Source organism: Rissa tridactyla, chromosome Z, assembly GCF_028500815.1.
Source record: "Rissa tridactyla isolate bRisTri1 chromosome Z, bRisTri1.patW.cur.20221130, whole genome shotgun sequence".
Classification (NCBI taxonomy): Eukaryota; Metazoa; Chordata; class Aves; order Charadriiformes; family Laridae; genus Rissa; species Rissa tridactyla.
The window spans coordinates 2,425,001-2,447,651 of NC_071497.1; the positions used below are offsets into that span (position 1 = coordinate 2,425,001).

The 22,651-nt window shown below is 42.4% G+C and overlaps 1 protein-coding gene across 8 annotated transcripts in view; it reads left to right on the forward strand.

The window, feature by feature from the left end:
* The window catches only part of FAM172A (family with sequence similarity 172 member A), a 266,356-nt gene that overhangs the window by 121,220 nt on the left and 122,485 nt on the right, over positions 1–22,651 (forward strand). For 7 of the 8 annotated variants that reach the window (XM_054184763.1, XM_054184758.1, XM_054184761.1 and 4 more), the window contains one exon: positions 7,041–7,259. The exons of the other annotated variant lie outside the window; for it this stretch is intronic. In XM_054184763.1, the coding sequence (XP_054040738.1) occupies positions 7,041–7,259 (219 nt within the window). The remainder of the gene's footprint in view (positions 1–7,040; positions 7,260–22,651) is intronic. 8 annotated transcript variants of the gene reach the window in all.

Sequence of the window (22,651 nt, forward strand, 5' to 3'; positions counted from 1 at the left end):
ATACCATAAAAACATTAAAAAGTCCCGCAGTCCAGCTTCATCTCTGCACAGTATTTGAGCATAACTTTCAGAGAGTAACTGCTGTTCTCCTTGGCTACCCCATCGATAAATTAGAACCAATAATTACTTGCATGGGTTTTATGAAGTTTATTTGGTTTACCATTGTTTATGGTGCATTGCTTTCAGAAAGTTAAGTTCTGTATCAGTCTGAATAACATTTTAATTAAAATCTTAGTGAAAAAGTGAAATATGCATGAGGTTCGTGTTTGCGATCTTCTGAAATTTTTGTCGGAAAAGAAAGTAAAATGATTTTGTAAGGGTGAGGGGGGGGGACGACGGGAACTTTCAGAATAGAGGCTTTAATTATGAAGAGCTTCCTGTAAGGTATCGTTAATACCTTATAACCAGTAAGCGACTGGTGGGTTCATGTTTTCCTGGGCTGCATGGCCCCCAGAGGTGTGTGCACTTAGTGAAGAAGGGCAGAAGCTGTTCCTGTAGCTGGGGTGGTTGTTGCGGAGGGATTACGTGTGGTCCTGCATCCCGGCTGGGGTGGGCTCCCGTCCCTGCAGCCTCCAGCAAGACCGCTCGGATCTCACGTCAGGCAGAGCTGGTTGGGGCTGAGCTTCCTTAAACAACGTCCAAAACAGGTTTTGCGCATGAGCCTAGTTCTCTCCTGCTAATTCGCAGAATTAAGTCAGTGCTATGGCTCAGCTTCTTGGCGTTTCGCTTGCCGTGAGAAGTAATTTTCTGCTGAAAATCCTAGTGAAAAATCCCTATCAAGGCAACAGCGCACAAATGAGGGAGTACAACCCGTGTAATTCATGGGTGCGTTTATTCAGTTTTGGCCTCGGGAGCAAACATCATAAGACAGGACTGCAGATCCTGCGCGTAGACATATTTGGGTTGCTAATTATAGATAGATGTAAAACGTTAATTCTTTTCAAAACTTTTCAGCAGTTAACTCAAAACGTGGTAACAGCTTATCTGGTGGGTCGGGTTTTTTTAGGCTTGAACGTTGATTTGTTTAGTATAGCAGCGCTAGCGCCAAATTAACAAAAAGCGAAGTGAAACATACTAATAGCATGTTTTACACATAAGGGTACTATATATGGTGAAATAAGATGAATACCGTTCTGCATGCAAATAGGTACAGGCTTAATGCAGTGAGGAATTAGAAGGCAGTAACAGAAAGGAAATGAAGAGTTTATTGTTTTTATAGCTCTAATATCCATTAAAAGTTAGTAACACAGCAGGTGACAGTTTGGGTAAGTGTAAAGTGAATGTTTTGAAATAAATAGCAGTTGGGTGACCTGGGATGTCAGGGCTCGAGACAAGGGTGTGTGTTTGTCAATATATCCTACATGTTTTACAGACTCCTCAGGGAACAGGGGAAGATACAATTTCACCTTTTCTGTGCCAAAACATTTTAATTATATCTTCTTCCAAGTACAGCGGTTCAGTAACCAAGGAGCTGACATTGATGCATGTGTTGATAAAGCTGCAAACATTCAAAATGAGATTAACAAAGATTTTGAGGAAAGGGTGACAGCTAATTTTGCACAGTATTCTGCATCTAATTCAGGTCAGTGTAATGATAGAATATTTTATAACTGTTGTGTCATCCAGAGGGACTTTTATGATGCTTTGTGTTTTTGAGGATTTGTGTGTATGAAAGTGGAGTTCTTAATACATCATTCAAACAGGTTATAACTTTTTTATTGAACGTCTATTGGTTGTAGCCATAAACAGGAATAAACTTCAGCATTTAGAAGCAATTTTATATATCCATCAGCATTCATCGCGGTAATGGGTTCCTTTTGTCTAATTCACCTTGAAAGTATTGACTTCAGATGTGAAGTGGAACCAAAACTACCGTGCCCGCTTTGCGGCGTCGCTTAATATTTGCGAAAAGATCGGATGGAAAGTTATATTAAGTGTATTTAAATAATCAAACTGTAGTTTCTTTGTGTTGTGTGAGACCTTTTGAGAACATCTCAATGTATTTCTGCTCTATTCTCCTCCTTGTTTGAAGGCAACTGACATTCTTCTTTCACTTTTCTTTTTGTTTGTGAAATTTTCTCCTTTTTTTTATCCACTCACTTCTCCATCTGCTTTCACTTTTGTTTGCTTGGGCCGTCTCTCATCCCAACTTGATAATGAGGAATGCGGTGTGACCCTGACCTCTATCAGCCCATGCATGACCTTCTGACTCCCCCACATAACCTTTGACCTTCTCTTTGACAGCTTGATTAATTACCCTGTGTTATGATTTATGAGTAAGTGCTATGTAAAAATAATAGACAACAGGTGGTCCTCTAAAAACTTTTTGTGGCATGTTTTCTTTTCCTGCCTAACTTGATGAGCTATTTTAAGTTGGGAACTTAGTGGGACAATGTGCGTTTGGCAGTAACGCGGCATTTTTACACACTTGGACACGGCGCTGGAATTCAGGGAGCCGAGGTGTAGCCGGGATGGAAATATCGCAAAGCATTCTCAGGGGGCAGTTGCCAAAATGTACATGGGGTGGAAACAGAAAGCGGAGTCAACTGACATTTCGGGCGTTTCAGTCTCAGGTCACGTCTTGAGAAAATTGCTCAAATAATGGCGGGGGCATTTTTCAAGCTGAGCTGCTTCTCCAGCAGCTCTGTTTACTTTAACGCTTCACTAGTGACTTCTGATTGGTTGTCATGACCTCATCCCGCTGTTGCACCTACGATGTCGCAACAGGGACATAGATGGACCCTTCCCCTGGAAAAGATGGTAAATGAACACAACATACATCGTTCAGAAAGATGAATGGACACCGCCGTGTCCCTGTTAACCACGGGCAGGTTTGAGGGCTGGAGCACTTTGGGTTGCATTTCCCCCGGGAATTAACTCCGCTCGCGTTGCCAACAACCTAAATAGAAACCTGAACTTGGAAATTCACGTTGATGGAGCTTAGGAAAATGGTCTCTTTCAGACCCTTGCTCGCACTCCAAAAAGGTAGTTACATAGGTCACAAGATTTCTCTCCAGCCCTGACCTCTGGGTGTCCCATCTTGGTGGATTAATACGCAGAGCTGAATGCTTTTCAGCTCATTATTCATGCGGCCTGGCAGAAGAGGTTTCAAAAGATTTGGAATTTACCTCAAATACTGCGGTGTTCTTTCTTTTTTCTTTTTTTTTAACCTTACTCTTGCTGTCAGAGGCAATAATTTTGGTATTCCTTCTGTTTTGAACATCTCGCTTGAACTTCCAGTAAGAGGCAGAAAGTGCCGCTCCATTTCTGGCTCGTGGAAAAGGCCCTTCTGCGTTGTTCTGGCTCGGTAGTAAAGGTATTGTAACCGAGATCCCTCATCCTTTCCAACACTGGACTTTGTCAGCCTGCTTCCCCTTTTGTCATCGTTTGCTGGCTCAATCACCAGTATTAATTGTATTTGTATTTATGAACCTGGAAGTGGAGTTGTCACACAGTCCTCTACTTCCAGAAGGAGTAACCTGCGGGACGCCAGTAGTTAGTCTAGGTTACGTTTTACCTGCCTCGAGGTGTTAGAATTTGGGGAAATAGCGCTTAATTGGGTGTTTGGTCTGAGAGAGAAGCTGTGGTTGCACCCGCGGAACGCGTGGGCGAGGGGTGGAGTGTCTGTCCCCATCGCAGACGCGCTGGTGGGGACGCGGGCAGACCTCGGCTTCTCGGCAGCATCTGTATTCGCTCCGACATGTGGCAGAGCGCGGGGCTTGGCTTCTTTCTGTCACCTAATGATTGATGGGGGGGAGGGGGGCGGGGTTGTACCAAAGTTTAGCTTTTTACCAGGAAAAAACTTTGCTCTTTAGCGAGTGGTCTCTCTTTCTGTGTGCACTGGACACACGGAAAAGATCTACTCCCCTGTTACGTGTGTTGAAAAACCAATGTTTTACTGATCGTGGCGAGCCTTGAAAACGTTCCTGGGTGGTGGAACTTGCCTACATCGTAGGTCACTACGTTTGTAATAACGCTGTGAGGTCGTCATGGCTGAAGTTGGTGTTTTTAATGACGTTGTGAGGGATATGCTTCTGAACACAACTTGCATTTAAAAAGACACTTTTAAATGAATGTGATGTTGTCTTTGCTAAACAGTCATGCCAAAGGCTGCGTATCTTGGCTATCGCTAAGGTTTGCGAGCGGCCTTTTATTAGCTATTAGTAGTTTTGTGTGCCCAGTTTTGCACTGACTTGCACCCCGCTCAACCCCGCTGCGTCCGTGAGGAGTTCCAGGTTAAGTTTCCGATTGCGCTGAAGTTTCCTGGTGCAGCTATGCTCATGTGAAATACATTTTTTACAAATTAATTGAGCTTAGAAGCCACACTGTTTACACAGAAGTTATTTAGAGCTGAGTATTCATCTTTAGTAGAAAAAATTCGTCTGAGGCGGAATGAGAGAGGTTGTAATTGGGTACAATTTTACCAATCATTTTGTTTTTCCATGTTGCTTTATACATGTTACTATCAAATCTTTCTGGTGCCATTGTTTATATCTTGCCATTTAGGATGCAGAAGGACAAGGGAAGGGGAAATACACTGTGTTCTGTAAGCAAAACAGTCTGAGAAGAGATCACTTTCCTAAGAGAAAGTCTTATGAATTGCAAGATTATTTTTTTCTCAATTATGGGAAAACCTATATCTCAGTTATTACTGAATTATTTTAATTGTACTGATAGGAAAGGCCTGCTATCTGGGAGAAATTAAAAAAAAAAAGTGTAAAGAGAGACATGTTACACTGCTTAAAATATAATTGATAAAAATCCTTTAATTGATCTATGAAATAGTGAATTTCGAAATGGAATCATATTTCATCTGTTGATGTCTATGTGAAAAATTGACATTATGTCCTCGTAAAATTGGACAAATGACTCATGTAATTTTCAGTTACATAATCAATAACTTAGACAAATTCTACTTCTTTGATGATTTATGTGTCTGTTTTGTGGTCAGCTTGAAGTGGACACCGAGTTTCAAATCCCTGTAGCACTCGTAGACGTGTAATAAGCACACGGATTTTACGTTGGGCACTGTTCAGAGGGGGGAACGAAGGGCTGGCAGAAGGTCCCCGCTCCAGAGCTGCGGGTCGAGGCGGCCGACAGCACCAGGAGCCCCAAAACCACCAACCTGACACCAAGCCTTGGTCTGGCTCTGCACCTCGGGAGCTCAGAGACCATCCTTTCACTGGGGCGGGTACTTTAGTGATGTTTGGGAGGGGTGTTCTCCCCTGAGATGCATCCTGGCCTTTGAATTCCCCAAGTTGGAAATTTTATGTGTTGGTAGTATGGAGTGTTATCATTGTCAGCAGCGGCAAGGGTAGATTGTGAACTTTTGTCGTCTTTAATTTTCCCTTTTTCCTTTGCCCTTCCCCCTTCATTTATGCTTTTTTTTTTTTGCCCGTTTGTTGGCGTTTGCCCCGTTGGATTCCCTCGGCGGGGAGGGCAGGGGAGCGGGGTGACAGGAGACCGCTTACTCAGGGCGCCGCGCCGAGCCCGGGGGCAATGTTCTCCGTGGCCTGTGGTGACCTTTTTTGACTACGTCCCTTACGCCAGAGACAGTGTCCTGAATGCCTCTATTTCACCCTGTTTAGCAGAGTGCAACCGTGCCCTTTAACTTGGGTTTTGGTGGGAGGAGAAGCGGCGGCAGACGCCTGAGCAGGGCACAAGGACGAGGGGTAGGAACTGCCTTCAGATGCGATTTTGATAACTAGTCGAGTGTGTCCAACTGTAGAAAATCACCGAGTGACAATCTGTCTACCTGACAGTGGCCACAATGCGCTACAAGGTTTGTGAATGGCTCTACAGATTAGAATAAAGCGAGCCCAAATAAAATATCTTTTGTTGGCGTGGGCTTGGTTTGCTCTGGCCAAGCTAGGTACGGGGACCTCTTTGATCCTCCTGCCGAGCCCAAAACGAAGCACCCAGTGAAAAGCTGGAATAAAGCTGTTCAGCTAGATAATTAATATAGATGTTTCCAAAAAGTAAGTCTCTATCAAAATTTGCTCTTAGAGGACAGCTTGATTTTGACTGGGAACCCATGGTAACTTTAAGGACTCATCTGTTAAATGCACGTGCTTCTCTTTTCTCCCTGCGTTCGCGATTATATCTTCCACGAATATTATTGTGTGATTTGCCATCATTTAAAAATCATAATAAAATGATTGGCTGATTTATTCAAGATTTATTTCTCATTCATAAATTCATGTATTTTTCAACCAGCTCATTTTCTGAGGCACAAAAATGCAGCTGGTACGCTCAAAAAGCATCCTGCAGGTCACGAATTTTCTCTGGGTTTGTTGAATACAGGACGTAATCCCAGTGAAGTTTCAGAGCAGATTTAAAGATATACTTAAAAGTCATCCCCACAGTAAAAGAGTTGACTCGTAAGCAGTACCGCTAAATCAGTTTTGGTATTGATTCATTGTTACGGCCGCTATTGGCTTCTGCATGGTATGCTTCTTGTCAGCGAGACAAAAGGCTTTACTATTTTAAACTGTGGTGAATAATTTCCACAGGCTTTCTTTATTTTTTATATATGTATATATGTGGAATATATACATATATAAAACATGTCCATATATATATATATATATGGAATCCCTCCATCCTTTTTATTTTACAGGTTTTTATTGGCTGGGTATAAAGCTTTTTATTCATCATTATGCAGAGTTCTTAAAATAATATTTTCCTTTTAGTTCTCGTACTGTTTTCTGAAAAAGTCGTATAAAGTGCTTATGAATAAAACAACATACTAAATTATTTTCAAGGTAAAACAGGCAACTTCTCTGACGCTGAGGGATGTGTATGAGCGTCAGTGCACGCACAGACGCATATTCGCACATCAATATCCCTTTAATGACAGAAAAGAAACAAACAGAATATTCTTAAAATACCCTTCCATGAATTACGTTGTGTGGACTTACTGAAATACGTACAAAAGTTTTTAAGAGCATTAAATAAATGCAAAGCGTTTTCAAGCATTAAATCTCCCTTTTCGTATTTCTTCTTTTTGTTTGTGTGTGTGTGTGTCTCCTCTGAAACAGGAAGGCTATGGAGTAATAGTACTGAATCCCAATGAGAACTATATTGAAGTGGAGAAGACAAAAGCCCAAGTACAGCTGTCTTCTGATAGCTCAGATGAACCTGCAGAAAAGAGGGAAAGAAAAGATAAAATCCAGAAAGAAACAAAGAAGCGACGTGACTTCTACGAAAAGTATCGAAATCCGCAAAAAGAAAAAGAAACTATGCAGGTGTATATTAGAGTAAGTTTCCTTTGGTTTTGTTTGCCCTTCTTTATCGGTGTGTAGATACGTTTCCTGTCCATACTGGCTAGTAAACAGCGTGCTTTTTTAACAGCTAACACATTGCTGAGATGGCATTCAAGAGTTCATACAGAGTTCCTGGCTCTTTTATTCTGTTGATATTTTTTGTCACTTATCGAATGTGAAGTTTTTGAAAGAGTTGCAAAACGTTCCTTTCTAATTTCAAAGGGGAACTTCAAATAAGCCCCAGAGGAACTCACTGGGGCTATCAAGAAAGAGAATGATTTAAGGAAGACTTTGTAAAAATTATTTTATAAAGAGGGGTGTACATAAGAAACACTTTCTAGCGCAGCTTAGGCGAAATATTAGCTTTGCATGTCAAGCATGCATTTATTGTATTATGTTGTCTTATACTGGGGAGGCAGTAGTTATAGCCTGGTAGGTTTTTAACATATTACCTGCTGAATTAGTAATATATTGTGGAAAACACTGGTGTTCATCTTGTGTGGTAGCAGATTTACCCTATAATGTATTGTTTTCATATGAGCGGCCATCCATTGTGTTTCAGCTGAACTTCAGAAGGCAGATAAAGGAGGAGAGTTATTAATATCTTAATAAATATTTAAGCTAGAATAGTTCAAGAATGGTGTAATGAGGAAACTCTGTCCCTTGCTCTTTTCTTACTCAGTGAACCTTTGCACTTTGTAATGCTACCAGCATGGGATCGTTATAACAGTGCTACCCGAGGATTTCTAATTCTGCAGGGGGCACAAACAATATTATTTGCACTTTGACACATTCCGCTTCATATACATACTATGCATTATACATTTGAGACCGAGTCATGCAATTTCCACAGCCCTTATTATGAAAGTGAGCGTTTTCATTCAGCGGTAAAGCATGTCAGAAACGCCACAGTGTACTTAAAACAGTAAAAATGTGTATGCCTCTCTGGTGCGAAGGAGAGAAAAATCCAGCAAAAGGCATGTTAGAATCATCTTAAATTTTAATGTGTTCCTATTAATTGTGGTTTAATGTAGCGTTGTGTGTAGGAGAAACACAGCTGTGCTGGCTAGTTAAAAGGGTTTGTAACCCGGATGCGAGATTATCGCTAATGCCATAAATATTGCTGTGTCTTTTGAGAAGTGTCTCGCTGCTGAGTGTGGGAAACAAAAGGATGCGTGTACACATTCAGAGTCACCAACAGGGCCCTGGGTTTTCTATTGCTGCTTTTTCTGAGGGATGCCATTCTGCCCCCAGCCAGACCCTGCTTCTGAAGAGGGGCCACCAGCCTGTCTCAAGGTGGAGGACGTTGCTGTATCGTCCAGAAAGGCGGCCCGGTGTCCCCTCCCCTTGCTCAAACTGAACGTTTTTTTGGATACCTTTTTAGCAGTTCCACCTTCTTGTGTCTCTTTTGCTTGGTGAGGCATGGAATTTGGCTTTGGGAGGTCTGACCCCCAAAACATAACCTGCGTGTCTCCATCCCATTGTCTTTTTTGCGCAGCTCTGTGCCTCGCATATGACTCTTGACGTTGCCTTTACTTGATTTCCTTCAAACCAAGGAAAGAAGTAGCATAAGTTTTAGTGACAGCGTGGTTGGTGGTCTCCTTTCCTGGGGGAATTGACTGAAGTTGAGTTTTCTGATGCGGTTGGTATTTTGTTCTGAAAGATGCGTTCCTGTCCAACCTGCTCTGGTGACCCTGCTCTGGCAGGGGGGATTGGACTAAAAGACTTCCAGAGGTCCCTTCCAACCTCTGGTATTCTGTGATTCTTTGGGTGTTTTTCTTTATAAGTTTCTAGTACAGAGAGTTTTTTGAAACAGAACGAAAAATGTCCCAGCCCTGGTGTGTGGTGGCAGCACCAATTACTGCAGTTTACTTGCCTATCAGTTTCCAAAACAAACCTGGACCACCTGTAGGGTGCCGTTCACTCTGTTGAGCCAAACTGCTAACTCTGTAGGTGATGGCACGAGGAGCCGTGAACATAACGAGCTCTGCTCCACCTTCCCGGCCACAGAGATGGTCGTCGGTCCATCCAGGCATCACAACATGCAGGCAACACTGCGATGCCGTATTGGCAACATATAGAAATGAAATTGCCTCCAGTCCTTGCGTGCGTGGGATTACATGTGCTGCAGGAATCACCATTTGTCTGCGCCCTGGGACTTTCTGCCAGGCTTACGGCAGCCAGTGGGCTACGGTGTGGGAGCTGGTTGGGGTAATCTCAAAGGGCAATGTAGAGATGACCTTTACTTACTGCGTAGTACAGCATACATTTGACTCACTGGGCTCTTGAAATAAAACATATTGTCACTGCACAGAAATATTTAAGGACGGTGTATGCTTCATAGCGATCTCGTCAAAGAATTTTGAAAAACCTGAGTAAGCCTTACCTCATCTTTGCCAAGCAGGGCAAGTGGGTGCGGAGAGACTAGAGGAAAAATACCCTCAGAAGGAGGCGGCAGCTGCATCTAACATTGAAGGAAAATTTGTTTGTGTCAAGTATGCTGGAGAAATTGTTTCAGACTGTTAAGCAGTAGGAATAAATATCCCCGGTTATGTTCTCACAGGGTCATTGAGATCTGTTGTGATCCGATGAGGAAATGCCATTTGAACTAATTAAAGCTGTCTGGATGATGCTCCCACTTGTGCAGTTAGATTTTCCAAGAACTGGAAAAATGGATCTCTTCCATGGTTAAATTTCTTTAACTATTATTTTCTTTATTTTTCTAGGGGGAAAAAAAAAAAACCAAACCAAAAACGAATAGCTGGGACACTCAAGAATATGTAAAAGCAGAGCCTTAAAATACAAAATCTCAAATTGTACTGTATTTTTTTACAGAACTGAGTACAAATGAAAACAACTATGGGAGTGTGTAGTGCATTAAGCATAGTGCTTGAAAGATCAAAGTACTTATTGTTTCATGCTGGAAGTTTCCTTAACTATGAAATAATGTACTTTCTGGCGTACATTATAGCTTGTTAAAGGGGCTGATTTGGTCTGGGCAATAAACATCATGTCAAACATTATGGCAGGAAAACCTGCTTAATATGTTTTGTAATAAGACAGAATTTTTTGTTCTTGAAAACATCTGCCAACTGAATTTGCGAGTGAAGACAGAAAATGTCATCAATTCAGTAACAATCTTATGAATTTGATTTCTTTTTTGTCGATGCGAACCAAGGAAAGAACTTCTTGATAATCAGCATTGACTATAATACTTTATGGAATGATTAAACAAAAGCGTTTTACTTTTATATAACATGCTAATGAATGCATATGAATTTTAATACTCTTACTGTTCGGATTTTAACAAGCATATTGCCAGCAGATCATTTTAAAGCATCTGTTTTTTAATGTGTCGAACGGAGGATTGAGTCAAATAGCTAAATATGTACATACATCCCTCTAAAAAACATATTTCTATCCTTACTTATACGTACTACCATTTTTTCTTAGACCACCAGAGGCTGCTGCTGTACGTATTGGCTAATGCTTCCCCCCAGAAACTTAATACCCTGTCCAACCTTCATTTATTAACTGAACTAAACTGAGAATTTGTTGATCTCTAACCTCTTTCTATGGAAGCAGATCATACAGTCTTAAATGTGACATGATTATTCCCTCCATCCTCCAAGCCATCTCCCACTCCCTACAGATTTTCACATCGACAGTGTCTTCTCTATGTTAAAAGACACTTAGAAATGTAAATCAGTATTTATCCCCTTCTAAATAGCGTTCACCACTTAAACAAGTATACTGAATGGATTCTGAAATGTTATTAAAGGAAAAAGTATAAATCGCATAATTTTATAATAATAGTAATTTGCAATAATGTTGTTGCCACAATAGTCGAAGGATATCAAAGAGGCAGCGAGGCAAGAAGTAGGAAGAAGTACTTTTATCAGAAAAACTGATGGGGTCAGGTTTTCTGGGCAAAAGGGATAAGCCTTTCCCGGGCCTGTACGCTAGCAATTTCATCCTGTTTTTTCCACCGAGCTTAGCTGCTTTAATAATTCTTACTGCAAATATTGTTTTTACTGTAGCACAGTCTATAACAGCGCTATTTATACCAGCAGCATACCAACGAAATTAAATTAATTTCGGATGTAACACACTTTTCATAAATAATTTCTCCCATTTTCTGCGAGAGATTAAATAGGGGGAAAAAAAGATCATGTGCAACTAATTAATTTGTTTTGCTAAAAATGGATGCATCAGGATAATTTGTGCCAGTATTTAGGAGAAAGCGGTAAAAGGCAGGTTTATTAATACGCGGCTAAGAATGCGGCGGCTGCTGTTGGGCCGGGGATGCTGGCGAGCGTGCCGGCATTGCTGCTCCGTGTTCGCTGGGGCTGACGATCGGCACCGCCGGACGGAATGTCCCCGACGAGCCTCCCCTCGTGCCAGGCGTGACCTTTCGGCGCGGCGTATTTATTTGATGCTGGGGATGGACCCATTTGCTGGGTCTCGCCAGCCGCGCGGGGCTGGTCCCCCCCAGCCATCCCCACGCAGATGCCGGCTCCCCCTGCCCGCCCTGCCGCTTGGCAAGGTGCTCCTCCAGAGCCTGCCCGACCGCATCAGCCTGCTGCTGAGAGCCAGCTAATCGGCCCTTTATTCCACCAGAAGGGACGAAGTGACAAGCGCTGGGCAGACAGCCCCCGAGAGGTGAGGGACGTGCTCCAGCGCAGGGACGGTCCATGGCAGCCTGGGCGTTGGGACTCCAGCCTCCAAAGTCTCAGCCCAATGTTTATATCGCAATGCCTTTTTTTTCCCCCCTTTTACAACTATCAGCGTTACTTTACCTATACTGCTAAAATAGCACATGGCTTTACCTTGTCCATATTTACCTTTTTAAGCCGTTACTTCCTTATGTTCTTGAGAAACCTCTTTCACTTCTAAGCAACAGCAAAATCATCCTGGTGATAGAAAGCTCATGAGAACTGCTTAGAAACTACCACGGCTTTATTGTTCTTGTCCCGCGTACCGCTGGGCATTCACAGTTTAAAAAGACTGCACTTCAGATGCTAGGACATAAACGTGACGTTCTGGGTGCCACAGGGTATTTGGGACAGTGGAGGGATCTGGTTGATGTCTCATAGGACCTGCACCACCCCAGCCCAGCAGCTGGAAGCCAAGCAGAGGACTATCTGCAATAGCACTAAGCACCTACAGTTGCGCCTCTGCATCATTCCTAAAGGGTCAGATAAGCTTTAAATTCCTATAGCAGTTTCTATATAATAGGAAAAATATGTATATATCATATTCCGTTCTATAAACAGTACAATGAACAGGCGTCTTACAGTAAATAGCTAAAATATATAAACTATAATAGTAGTCAATAATTATGCATAGGCTATTTCGCTTGTGCAGTTAAATTAGGTATTTTTAAAAAAACTGAGATTGTAAAGACTTCTTATGGTATGTTTTGTGTCTGCCAGTCCAGAAAAGTTATATTTGTCTTCTTTTCCCGGAGCAAGTGAGAAATCAGAGACACAGATAATCACAGAAGGAAGATTTTGCATCTCTTCAAGAGCACCACTGGCTTTTCTTTCTGCAATACCCTCTCTTTGTTCTGTGTTTCACAAGTATGGTTTAATCAAAGAAAAGGAATAAATCGGGGCCATCTAGCTTTGGTGTCTTTCAAACATTCATTACACGATGCCGACAAAATGTGCATTGTTAGATCCGGCTCCTAAAACCTGAGGCAAGCCGTGTGAGTTTCCAAAAGAAAGAACCAGCTTGCATCTCTCCTCCCACCACGAGCTGTGCCGTGCTCCCGTCGTGCTAAAAAAGACCGTCTCTCACAGGTCAGATGAGTCCTCCTTCCTTTCAGATGGGATTCAGCCTTGGTAAACCTGGCCAGTTAGCGAGCTAACGCTAAAGAAAGCGGACCTACTCGTTGAAGGCAAAGGTGAATAAAATTATTCAAACTTCTTCTACTCAGATACTGCCCGCCTTTGATTGTAGAGCGATTGCAGTGAAGGACTGAAAAGACCTCGAAGGTCTTCTGGTCCATCCTCCTGCCAGTACAGATTGCTCTCTGCGAGTATCCTTTATCATTTATCTACCAGAATCAAAGGATAATATCCTTTTTAGCCGATACGCAAAACAAGGATAATATCCTTTAACCTACTGCACACGGTTGCACATTTTGATGCTAGATTTCAGTGTGTTTGGGAAAACTGGCAGAAAAAATTTAGCAGGGGCTCGAGTGGAAACATACACCTTTTTGCAAAGCTTGGGGATTTATTATGTGGTTTTTTTCCTGGGGATCAGTCAGCCACAAGAGCCTTGATATAGTGAGAGTTGAAGAACATTAATTTCTGAGATAAATATACATATAGTCATCTTAAGATGAATGGTGCTGATGCAAAATAACCCTTTTCTCTGGGGAGGCGCCACCCCACCCCAGCCCTCTAGAAATATTTACAGGTTTGGGGGTTGAGGACTCTACCGCGATGCACGGAGATCAGGAAAACAGCATTTGTGGAGTCCTAGGAAATGAACGTCAGCAGACAGGGAACCGGGGCACAGGATGCACAGTACGTTCAGGGATGTTGTTTTCACCTCACCTGCTACAGAAAACAAAGTGAAAATTGAGGAAAAAATAATGAAGAAAAAAAAAAAATCTAGTTTTTGGGACTGAGATAAATCCGGTAGTTCCTCTGTAGTCTGCTTGGCTGCCTGCAGCAGTGACGGCTGCCAAGAGGGCGAGAAATAGTGGAGGAAACAGTGGTGTGGACGAGTGTGGAATAAGCTGCCACAAAAAAATGTCAGTTCCTACTCTGCAATTCATAGGTGGCTGACAATTTGAAAAAATTAATTATTGTAGCCCTTTCATTCGTTACGTTTTAAAATCCTTATGAGTGAAGGATTTTAGTTAATAAAATCCTTACTTTTGGTGAATTTGCTTACTGTGCGATGCTATTTTGAATTATTTACCTCTTGAGAACAAGGTTTATCTTTTTAATCAGCTCATTGTCATCCCTTTACACGCAAAGACGTTTGCCTTATTGTGAGCTCTGAGCAGAACGGAGTCATGACCTCCGTTCTTGCTATGCCTTAGTGAACTCTGTAGCTGATCAGCACACCCTGAGAACTACTTTTTACCGGCTTCGGAGCTGTTAACTTCATTTTCATACCGTCCACACAGAAGTCTTTCCTAAGGTAGTCCGTTTTACAGTATCCCCGGCCATGAACTCACCTAAATTTTGAGAAATCTTGCCGTTCCTCTCTCAGCTGAGTCCTTGTTGTATCCTTCTCTCCCTGGCTAAAAGGAGATGCTGAAGTGATCAAAAATGCTTTTTGTCTTTTGTGGTTGCTGGTATCGGTAGCGCGTTTTGTCCCCAAAATGGGCTGCATGCTGTTCAGACTCACTCTTCTACACTTTGTTATTTAGCAGTTGATTCTCATTCTCTTTCTCTGTATTTTTTGATCAGTACTTGGCAAGAGTGAATTTGTCAATACACAATGAGCTATGTTTCCTTTATTATCAAGTAATACTTGAGTTTTAGTTAGTTTTCCCAATAGATGGCACTGCTTGGAGAGAAACCACTGAATAAAGCAAGTCCGACTTGTCTTTAGAGTTACCAAGAGTTGCGTGCGTTGAGGAGCCCTACATTTTTCTGGGCTCTTGGGCAACAGTTTGGGAGCTTCTAGTTTGGTACTTTTAGCAGAAGCATGGAGTGAGAAGAGCATTGCAACTGTATTGAACAGGTTCTTCAGAAAGGAAGGGACGTCCCCGGGTTAGTAGGTGTTGACAAATGAAATCACGCTGCTTCCATAACTGGTGAGTAATTACAGGGATTGCACATCAGGGTCGCATGGGCTCCAGTTGCCCGTGTTACTGTTAGGTTGTGTAGAATCATAGGATGTATTGGGTTGGAAGGGACCTCTAAAGCCCACCTAGTCCAACTCCCTGCAGTCATCAGGGACATCTTCAACTAGATCAGGTTGCTCAGAGCCTCATTCAGCCTGGCCTCGAATGTCTCCAGGGATGGGGCCTCCACCACCTCTCCGGACAACCTGGGCCAGTGTCTCACCACCCTCAGTGTACAGAACTTCTTCCTAATGTCTGATCTAACCCTGCCCTGCTCTAGTTTAAACCATTGCCCCTCGTCCTGTCGCTACATGCCCTTGCCAACAGCCCCTCCCCAGCAGGAGGGATTCTCAGTTCACCGTCAGGATGTGCTGAAATAGGTTGCCATGCATCCAGGCAAGTGTAATTTTTTTAATTATTTAATGAAACACTGCTCCTGGTTGCCAGGCCTCTACACATCTGAAAAAAGCAGCAAAAATACTCCGTGTCGTGTCCTTCGTGAACGAGGGAGTGAGTGGAAGAGTTCCTCTGTCCCAAAAGACTTACTTTACAACTAGTACCGCTTAAATGTGAGTCCGTCGTTAGACCTGTAATGCAGTGTGGGCTACACGGGGCAGTTCCCCCCTACACATGTACACGCATCCACGTGCATGTGTGTGCACACAGGCACTACCGACACCAAGGCACACAAACCCGACACGTGTTTGTGTGCATTCAGCCTGCGCGGGAGGTGGGCTCTGGCATCGCACGTGCAGGCATAGGGTGCATAAGACTGGAAGGTTTCCTTTTTACCAAAAGCAAAGTTGTTAATCGGTGCCACCAGTTGTATAGTACAGCAAGAAATTTAAAGTGTAGTTGATTTTGACAATGCGACAATGCTTCATAAGCATCTGCAGCGTGTTTATTCTTTCGGACTGGTGTTTCCTTCCAGGATGTTTTTTCACTCCTATCTCTTGTCTTTTCCACCTGCTGTGTAACTGAATAATCTGATTTCATGGATCTTGCAAGTTCAGCCTATATCCTAGAAAAGTGGGCGATTGACATTATCACTTAATTGTGTCACAGCCACTCTGTTCTTAACCTGGGAAAACAGAAGCCCTAATTGCCTGTAGACGTTAAGAAGACAGATATTTATTTCTTTTAGGGATCTGGTTTGCTGGGGAATTCTTTTGAAGTTAGCAAATTAAGTAATGAAGAAATTTAGCAAAGCTCAGGCTGCGTGAGTAGTTTTGAAAGATTTCTAGGTTCTGCAATTAACTTCGCGGCCTTATCCTTTGATAAGTGAGTGCCCTCACACGTTCCGCCTTGCGGTACACCTCTCTGAGCCTCCGGGAACTCCACGTCTCCTGTTGTTTGAAAAATGAACAAACACATTTGATGACAGGATCGTGTTATTCATCATGTGTCCTTTGCACTGGCTGCCAAAAAAGGGTAGGCTTATGTTTAATGGCTGTTGCTTATTTTTAAATCCCTAACCGCTGAAGACCTTGGCCGTGTATGAAATCCTCCTCGTTGAGATATGTCAAGCTTTCAGACGCTGCGCACTGTTTAAGGCTCTGACTGCTTTGCCTTAAGTGGGCAAGTGAGTTATTGCCGCGATAGATCTTAAAATAACAGCATCTGATTTGATCGTGGAGTCCACTTGTCTTAAATACCTTTCTGCTGCCGCTGGCTGTGTGTTCATTATGTTTCTTTACCTTTTCCTTTCCCTTTCTGTTTCCAACTACCCCAGCTGACTGATAGCATTTGGCTGATATTTTTATCCTGGTGGGCACCAGACAGTATCATCACTGGACTGGATGCTCAGATGCTGTTGTTGTTCTGTTATAATTGTGGTAAATAACCATGATGTGATTTTGTAACAGCACTATAAAGTAACGCCTATTTCTACACAAAGCTAAAGTGACCAGGCAAAAGTTGGGTCTGCTAGACCTGAGCAAAGACGGACTGCATTTGCAAAAGGTGGCCGCTGCCACAGTGGTGCTGGGTGTCCACAGGGCACACAAAAGTTGGAAAGAAAAGGTTATGACACGGAAATTTTGTAAATGATTTCATGTCCTGAGTGGTAGTCATCTGCAGGACCTCTGGAGCTTGTTCAAAGTCACTCTGTCTCAAATGCATGTGGTTTGAGGTCTAGGGAACTTCCACAACACACGTTTTTATACTTCTGCGACACTGGAACTACAGAACTCAAGCATTTTGCTTTTGATGGAAATTGTCAGGCTTTGTGACCAGTCCTGCTTTGAGTGTGGTTTTGGACCAGATGACCTGCAGAGTTGCTCTCCAGCTGGTGTGGTTCAATGGTTCAGGATTACTAAGTTCTACCTCAGCCCTCAAAGAAGTATTTAAGTTATGGATAGGTTTAATGGACAGGGTGAAGAGAGGTGAATTTCCCTGTCTCAGAACATTTGGTACTACGGTACCAAATGACGTTGTTGTTGGTGATCCACTTTTTTTACCAGGCTCAGGTAATTGAGACCAGGACGCCTACCTAGCTATCAGCATGGTTAATACCTTGTGGCCTTGCACAAGTACTGCTGCAGAAATGCACCTTGAAAGCTACAAGCCCCTCCAGACAGGCAGTGGTATTTCTTGGCATTTTTAACATGGGCGTGTTGAGCAGAACATTCATGATTTCTTCAGAGATCAAGAAATTCCCCAGGCCAGATCATCTGCTTAAATTTGCTGGAGGCCCGTAGAGCAGTACAGCAGTAGGAGTTTTTTCACAGATGTTCTCCAGATGTTATTGGCATGCCCATTTTTGAATAATGGGAAGGATACAAGTACTATCCATGTCCTTCCTACTCCCTCTCCTTTGTTATTTCTTTGGCAAAAAGGGGCTGTGTCCACATTGTTAATTTGAGTCCACAAACTTTCATTTTAAACTACAAAGCAATTCTTGAGTTTCGGGAAGAGAAAAAATACCCTGTGACATTCAAATTGATTATTTGCCAAGTGTGTGTTTAGAAGAGGGTAGACATGGCAGAATTAAAAAGGCTGCAACTTTATTAAAGCATTAGTGAACAGCGGTTTAATTAAGCCTGTGCGCAGCCACCTCTTAGATTTTGTCTGCACTGTTAATTTCCAAGTGAGACCTGAATCTATATCTCAGCTGCAGGCCAGTGCATTAACTACAGGTTGCCTTGAAGCCCTTGGACAGGCCCCCGGTTTCTCTTAGTCTCTGAAACCCGTGCCCGTGTTCATAAAGGGTCATGAATCGTTTAAGACACCCCTGTCCAGTTTTCTGTGAATGCTGTTCATTGGAAGAAGTCTGCTCGTGCAGACTCTTGCGTTGCCACCTCCCAAACTAATCCGTGCTGCTTGGTGGAGAGGCAGTTTGGGGTATTCTGGCGTTGTACTGGGATACCAGGCACAGTGAATGTGATCGCAGTTTGGGGGATTTCCAGGACATCTGGTACCTGGCAACTATCAGTTCTTACTGCTCATTGTCAGCTTTATTACTAAACAAGATTTAAGGTTTAAAATATGTTGGTATAGAAACATTTGCGCTAACAGAGCTGAACTACAAAAATAGCAAAATACGTTAAATGTGGATTGTTAAACATTGTTCAACTGTTGTTTAACCATAAGAGCTATCAGAGCTCTTCCAAAGTCTTAGTTAGCCTGAAGATCTGGTTGGTCAGCTCCTACAGGACATCCAGGACCAGAGACAACTTACCCAGACCATTCTTGGGGTTACAGATTTTTTGCTGCCACCATTAAGGACAGATCCTGCAGTTGCCCAGGTCCGTTCTTCTGCACAGTCTCTTTCTTCTCCTGTGCAGGATGGAGTCAGTCCTGCCTCTCTTTTACTGTTTATCAGCACTTCATTCCCTGTCACCAGGCAGTGGGACATTTCATGGCAATATCAGGATGTGGTGGTTGACTTTGCTGGCTGTCAGGTGCCCACCCAGTCGCTCTATCACACCCCTCCTCGAATGGACAGGGGAGAGAAAATGCAACACAAGACTCATGGGTCAAGATAAGGACAGGGAGATCACGCAGCAATTACTGTCACTGACAAAGCAAACTTGACTCAGGAAAATTAATTTAATTTATTGCCCATTACAGCGGGATAATGAGAAATAAGAACAATCCTAAAACGCCGTCCCCCCACTCCTCCCTTCTTCTTGGGCTCAAGTTCGCTGTCACCTTCTCCACCTCCTCCCCTTGAGCGGCGCAGGGGGACAGGGAATGGGGGTTGTGGTCAGTCCATCACACATTGTTTCTGCCGCTCCTTCGTCCTCGCGCTCTTCCCCTGCTCCAGCGTGGGGTCCTCCATGGGTGCTGGTGGATATCTGCTCCACCTCGTGGAAGAAAGACCTGAGATATCAAGCAGGAGGAGGAGCTCAATCAATCATGGTTCTATCCTTTCCTGATAAATTTTATTGGCTTTGCACCATCGTTGATGACCAAACTGGATTTGTTTTCAGAGAGGCTTTGGTAATGGGGTGGCATGTCAAAGCCCAGCAAACAGCTGAAAGGGGATTTGGCATTTATCAAATAAATACAGGGGGCTTTTGTTAGGATTGTTGTCTGTTTTCATCCTGATGTAATGTTCTATAGCAAACTCATACAAGCTTTGACGAGAAATGTTGGAGGACTAATCTGTAAGACGGACAATATGCGGGCACCATGTTGCAGAGAAGTTTAACAAAAGGAACTAAGAGCAGCATAATTCTAATAATAAATATAATTCTAAGAGCAGAATTATTTTTAATTAAAGAAGAATAAACTGCAAGCTCCCAAAACTAAGTAACAGTTTGAATGGGTGCGGGTTGCAGATGTTGAATCCACTTAATCCTTGTTTTAGAACACATCAAACAAATGGTGTTGGCTAATAAAGGATTAAAATGGCATCAAGGACCATTTATAACAGTAACAAAAGCTACATCCATGTGGGTTTTTGAGGGTTTATTTTTATTATCCCACCCACCAGCACAGACATCATAGGTTACATATTCTATAGATGATGTATATTATTCTTTTGTTTATCTCTGGAGTTTCTGTTCCGTTATTGTTCAGTCTGTAATCTCAATAAGACCCCCAATGTTTGGCCTGTGCCGCCTGAGTTAGAAGATTGCTCCCAATTTTCCAGTTAGGTCAACCAAAAAAATTAAGATATGATAGAAGGTCAGTGGAAGAAATTCATATCAAAACAACTGCTCACCATGTCATTATGACAACCTGCTGTAACAAATGTGCTTCTGTTTTAACTTATGACAATTAATTGCTAAAAGTAATTTAATCTGACAGTGGCAAGATGTTGAAAGACTCGTGAAGATGTCATAAAAGCGACCTTTCTGCCCATGTGCAACCAAAAGCCATTTTTAACAAGGAGCCTCAAAAACAGTACAACTTCTTTTGTACTTTGTTAATTAGTTATTGATTTGAAACAATGCTCTGCCAAATATTGTCAGATTAGCTAGACGCCAGCAAGGTCACGGTGTGACAGTCTAGTCCTGATAATCTTATGGTATATAAGAATTCTTTTTTCTCTGAACCTTTTGTTCCGATATCCCGAGAATTACATTTCCTGGCTTTAGCATTTGTGCTAATTTAAAATACAGCCAAGCTGTCTGTTATGTAGTTGGATGTTTTGAGTTGTTAAAAAATGACACCGCGTTAGAGGAAAATTGCTAGTGATCTAATGGCTGATGATCTTTGGCGGCAGCGATGCACCACTGCCGCAACGCCAACGCCCTTGCTAATCTGGGTGGAAAAGAGCCCGCTTTAATAAAATGGTCAACGCGAGGGAGTCTCAGGGCTCAAACCAGAGGTAAAACGCGCGAGTCCTGAGGTTGTTTAGCGACTCATCGGGATTAAGGACCGTTTCCTAGTTTACGTTATTGCGAAACAAAAGTAACGGCGGTGGGTCTGGACGGCAAAACTGAGCAGCAGAATTAAGTCTCGAACGGCTCGACATTCAACTTTTCAGATCATTGAAACGAGAACCAACAGAAAACGCAAATCTGAATTTCAGATTGTGTTTGTCATCTGTTTATATAATTATTTTATAAGCTAATGGCAGTTACTTCAAATACAATTAATTACAGCGTGCTGCGTATTAAGGTACTTCAGCAAATCTTTATAACCGTACATTAAATAAATAGTAGATCGGTTTACTTAAAGCACTGAGCACTTTGCTGTCTTTATTAGGAGAAATCAAATAGCTTTGAGCCTGTTAAATCTTTCTTTCACTTAAATAACTGCTCTTGAGTGTATGTAATAAACAGAGACAGAGACGTCGAGAAGAAAAATACAGGGCGAAGCTGTTCTATTTAGTTTAACTCATGTAAGAGATACAAACTCTGTAGCAGAGACTTTACAGCTGAGCTTTGTTCTGAAACCATAGCTGTTAATGAAAATACAAAGTTGTTGTTTTACTTAAATGTGTTGAAGTTTGTTAGATTCATTGTTTCCTGTGGTGGGGAAATCTGCACTTTTCTTGGCCAAAATGCTATTTTTCTTGCAATAGCATGGTTAAAAAAAATGTCTGTTTCTCATTACAACATATAAACAGATTGAAAGAACTGGAAAGTAAAATAGTCTTTAAGTACTTTAGGAAATAGAAAAATAACACTTCTTCATGACTTCCATTAGGAGTTTTTGAGTGTTTCGGATGCATTCGTTTCAAAAGAAATTGTTTTTAGTGTTTAGAAAAGTGGGTGTAATCATTTAAACAACTGGCATGATCTCTCTTTGTGTCTTGTGAAGATAATTCTTTTTGTAAAAGTATTGTATTCATTTTTATTTACTCGCCCCCACAATTAATCTATTAATTGCCAGAAACATGTCTGGTAGGGAGGACAGCTGTGAAGATACAACCTGATGGTTTGTTTTAGAAATGCTCTTTTGTTCCCATAATTCAATCACACAAAAGGCCGTCTTTGGTGATGTTCGTTACGTTAGGCAGAAATACGTTGCGGGCAGAGTCTCGGTCCCTGAGATTAAGTAGTTTGGAAAGAAAAAAAGCATGAGGAGACGTAAAAAAGATGCGCGTAAAGTGTAGGGATGCGTACCACTAGTGTTGCACTGAAATGCAACTGCCCCAGCCTTTGGGTATTTTTACCAATTGGAGTTTCTTTGGCCAAACTGCTGTAGTTGTTATTTAAATTAGAATATGTCAGTCCGGCCGCAGAGGTTGGCAGATACCATGCTCGGAGGGATCTTCGCTTGGGCTGCAGAGGTCTTTGCCCATGGCCGTGGTAGGACACTGCAGACGGGACGGGGCTGCGGAGCTGTAATCACGGCTCTGGTCTGACGAGTTTCCCCGTGCAGGATTTCCAGGCTGTTTGCCAGAAGATGCTGCTTCAAATTCAGGCTTCCTTCACCTGCAGCCCTGCAAGTATATATGGAAAGGGGAAAAAATACTGAAAAAGCAAAAATCCGAAAGTCTGTCAGAGAGCTAAAAGGGTAATTAGTTATTTTTTTCTAAAGTAAAACTTCCTTTGATTCATTTCCCTCCTTCCTCCTATTCTCTTCTCCTGCACCTCTTTCCTCTCGGTGAGTCAGCAATGTTCTTTTCCCCAGACTAAAAAAGACAAATGTCATATTTGTGTTTATTTAC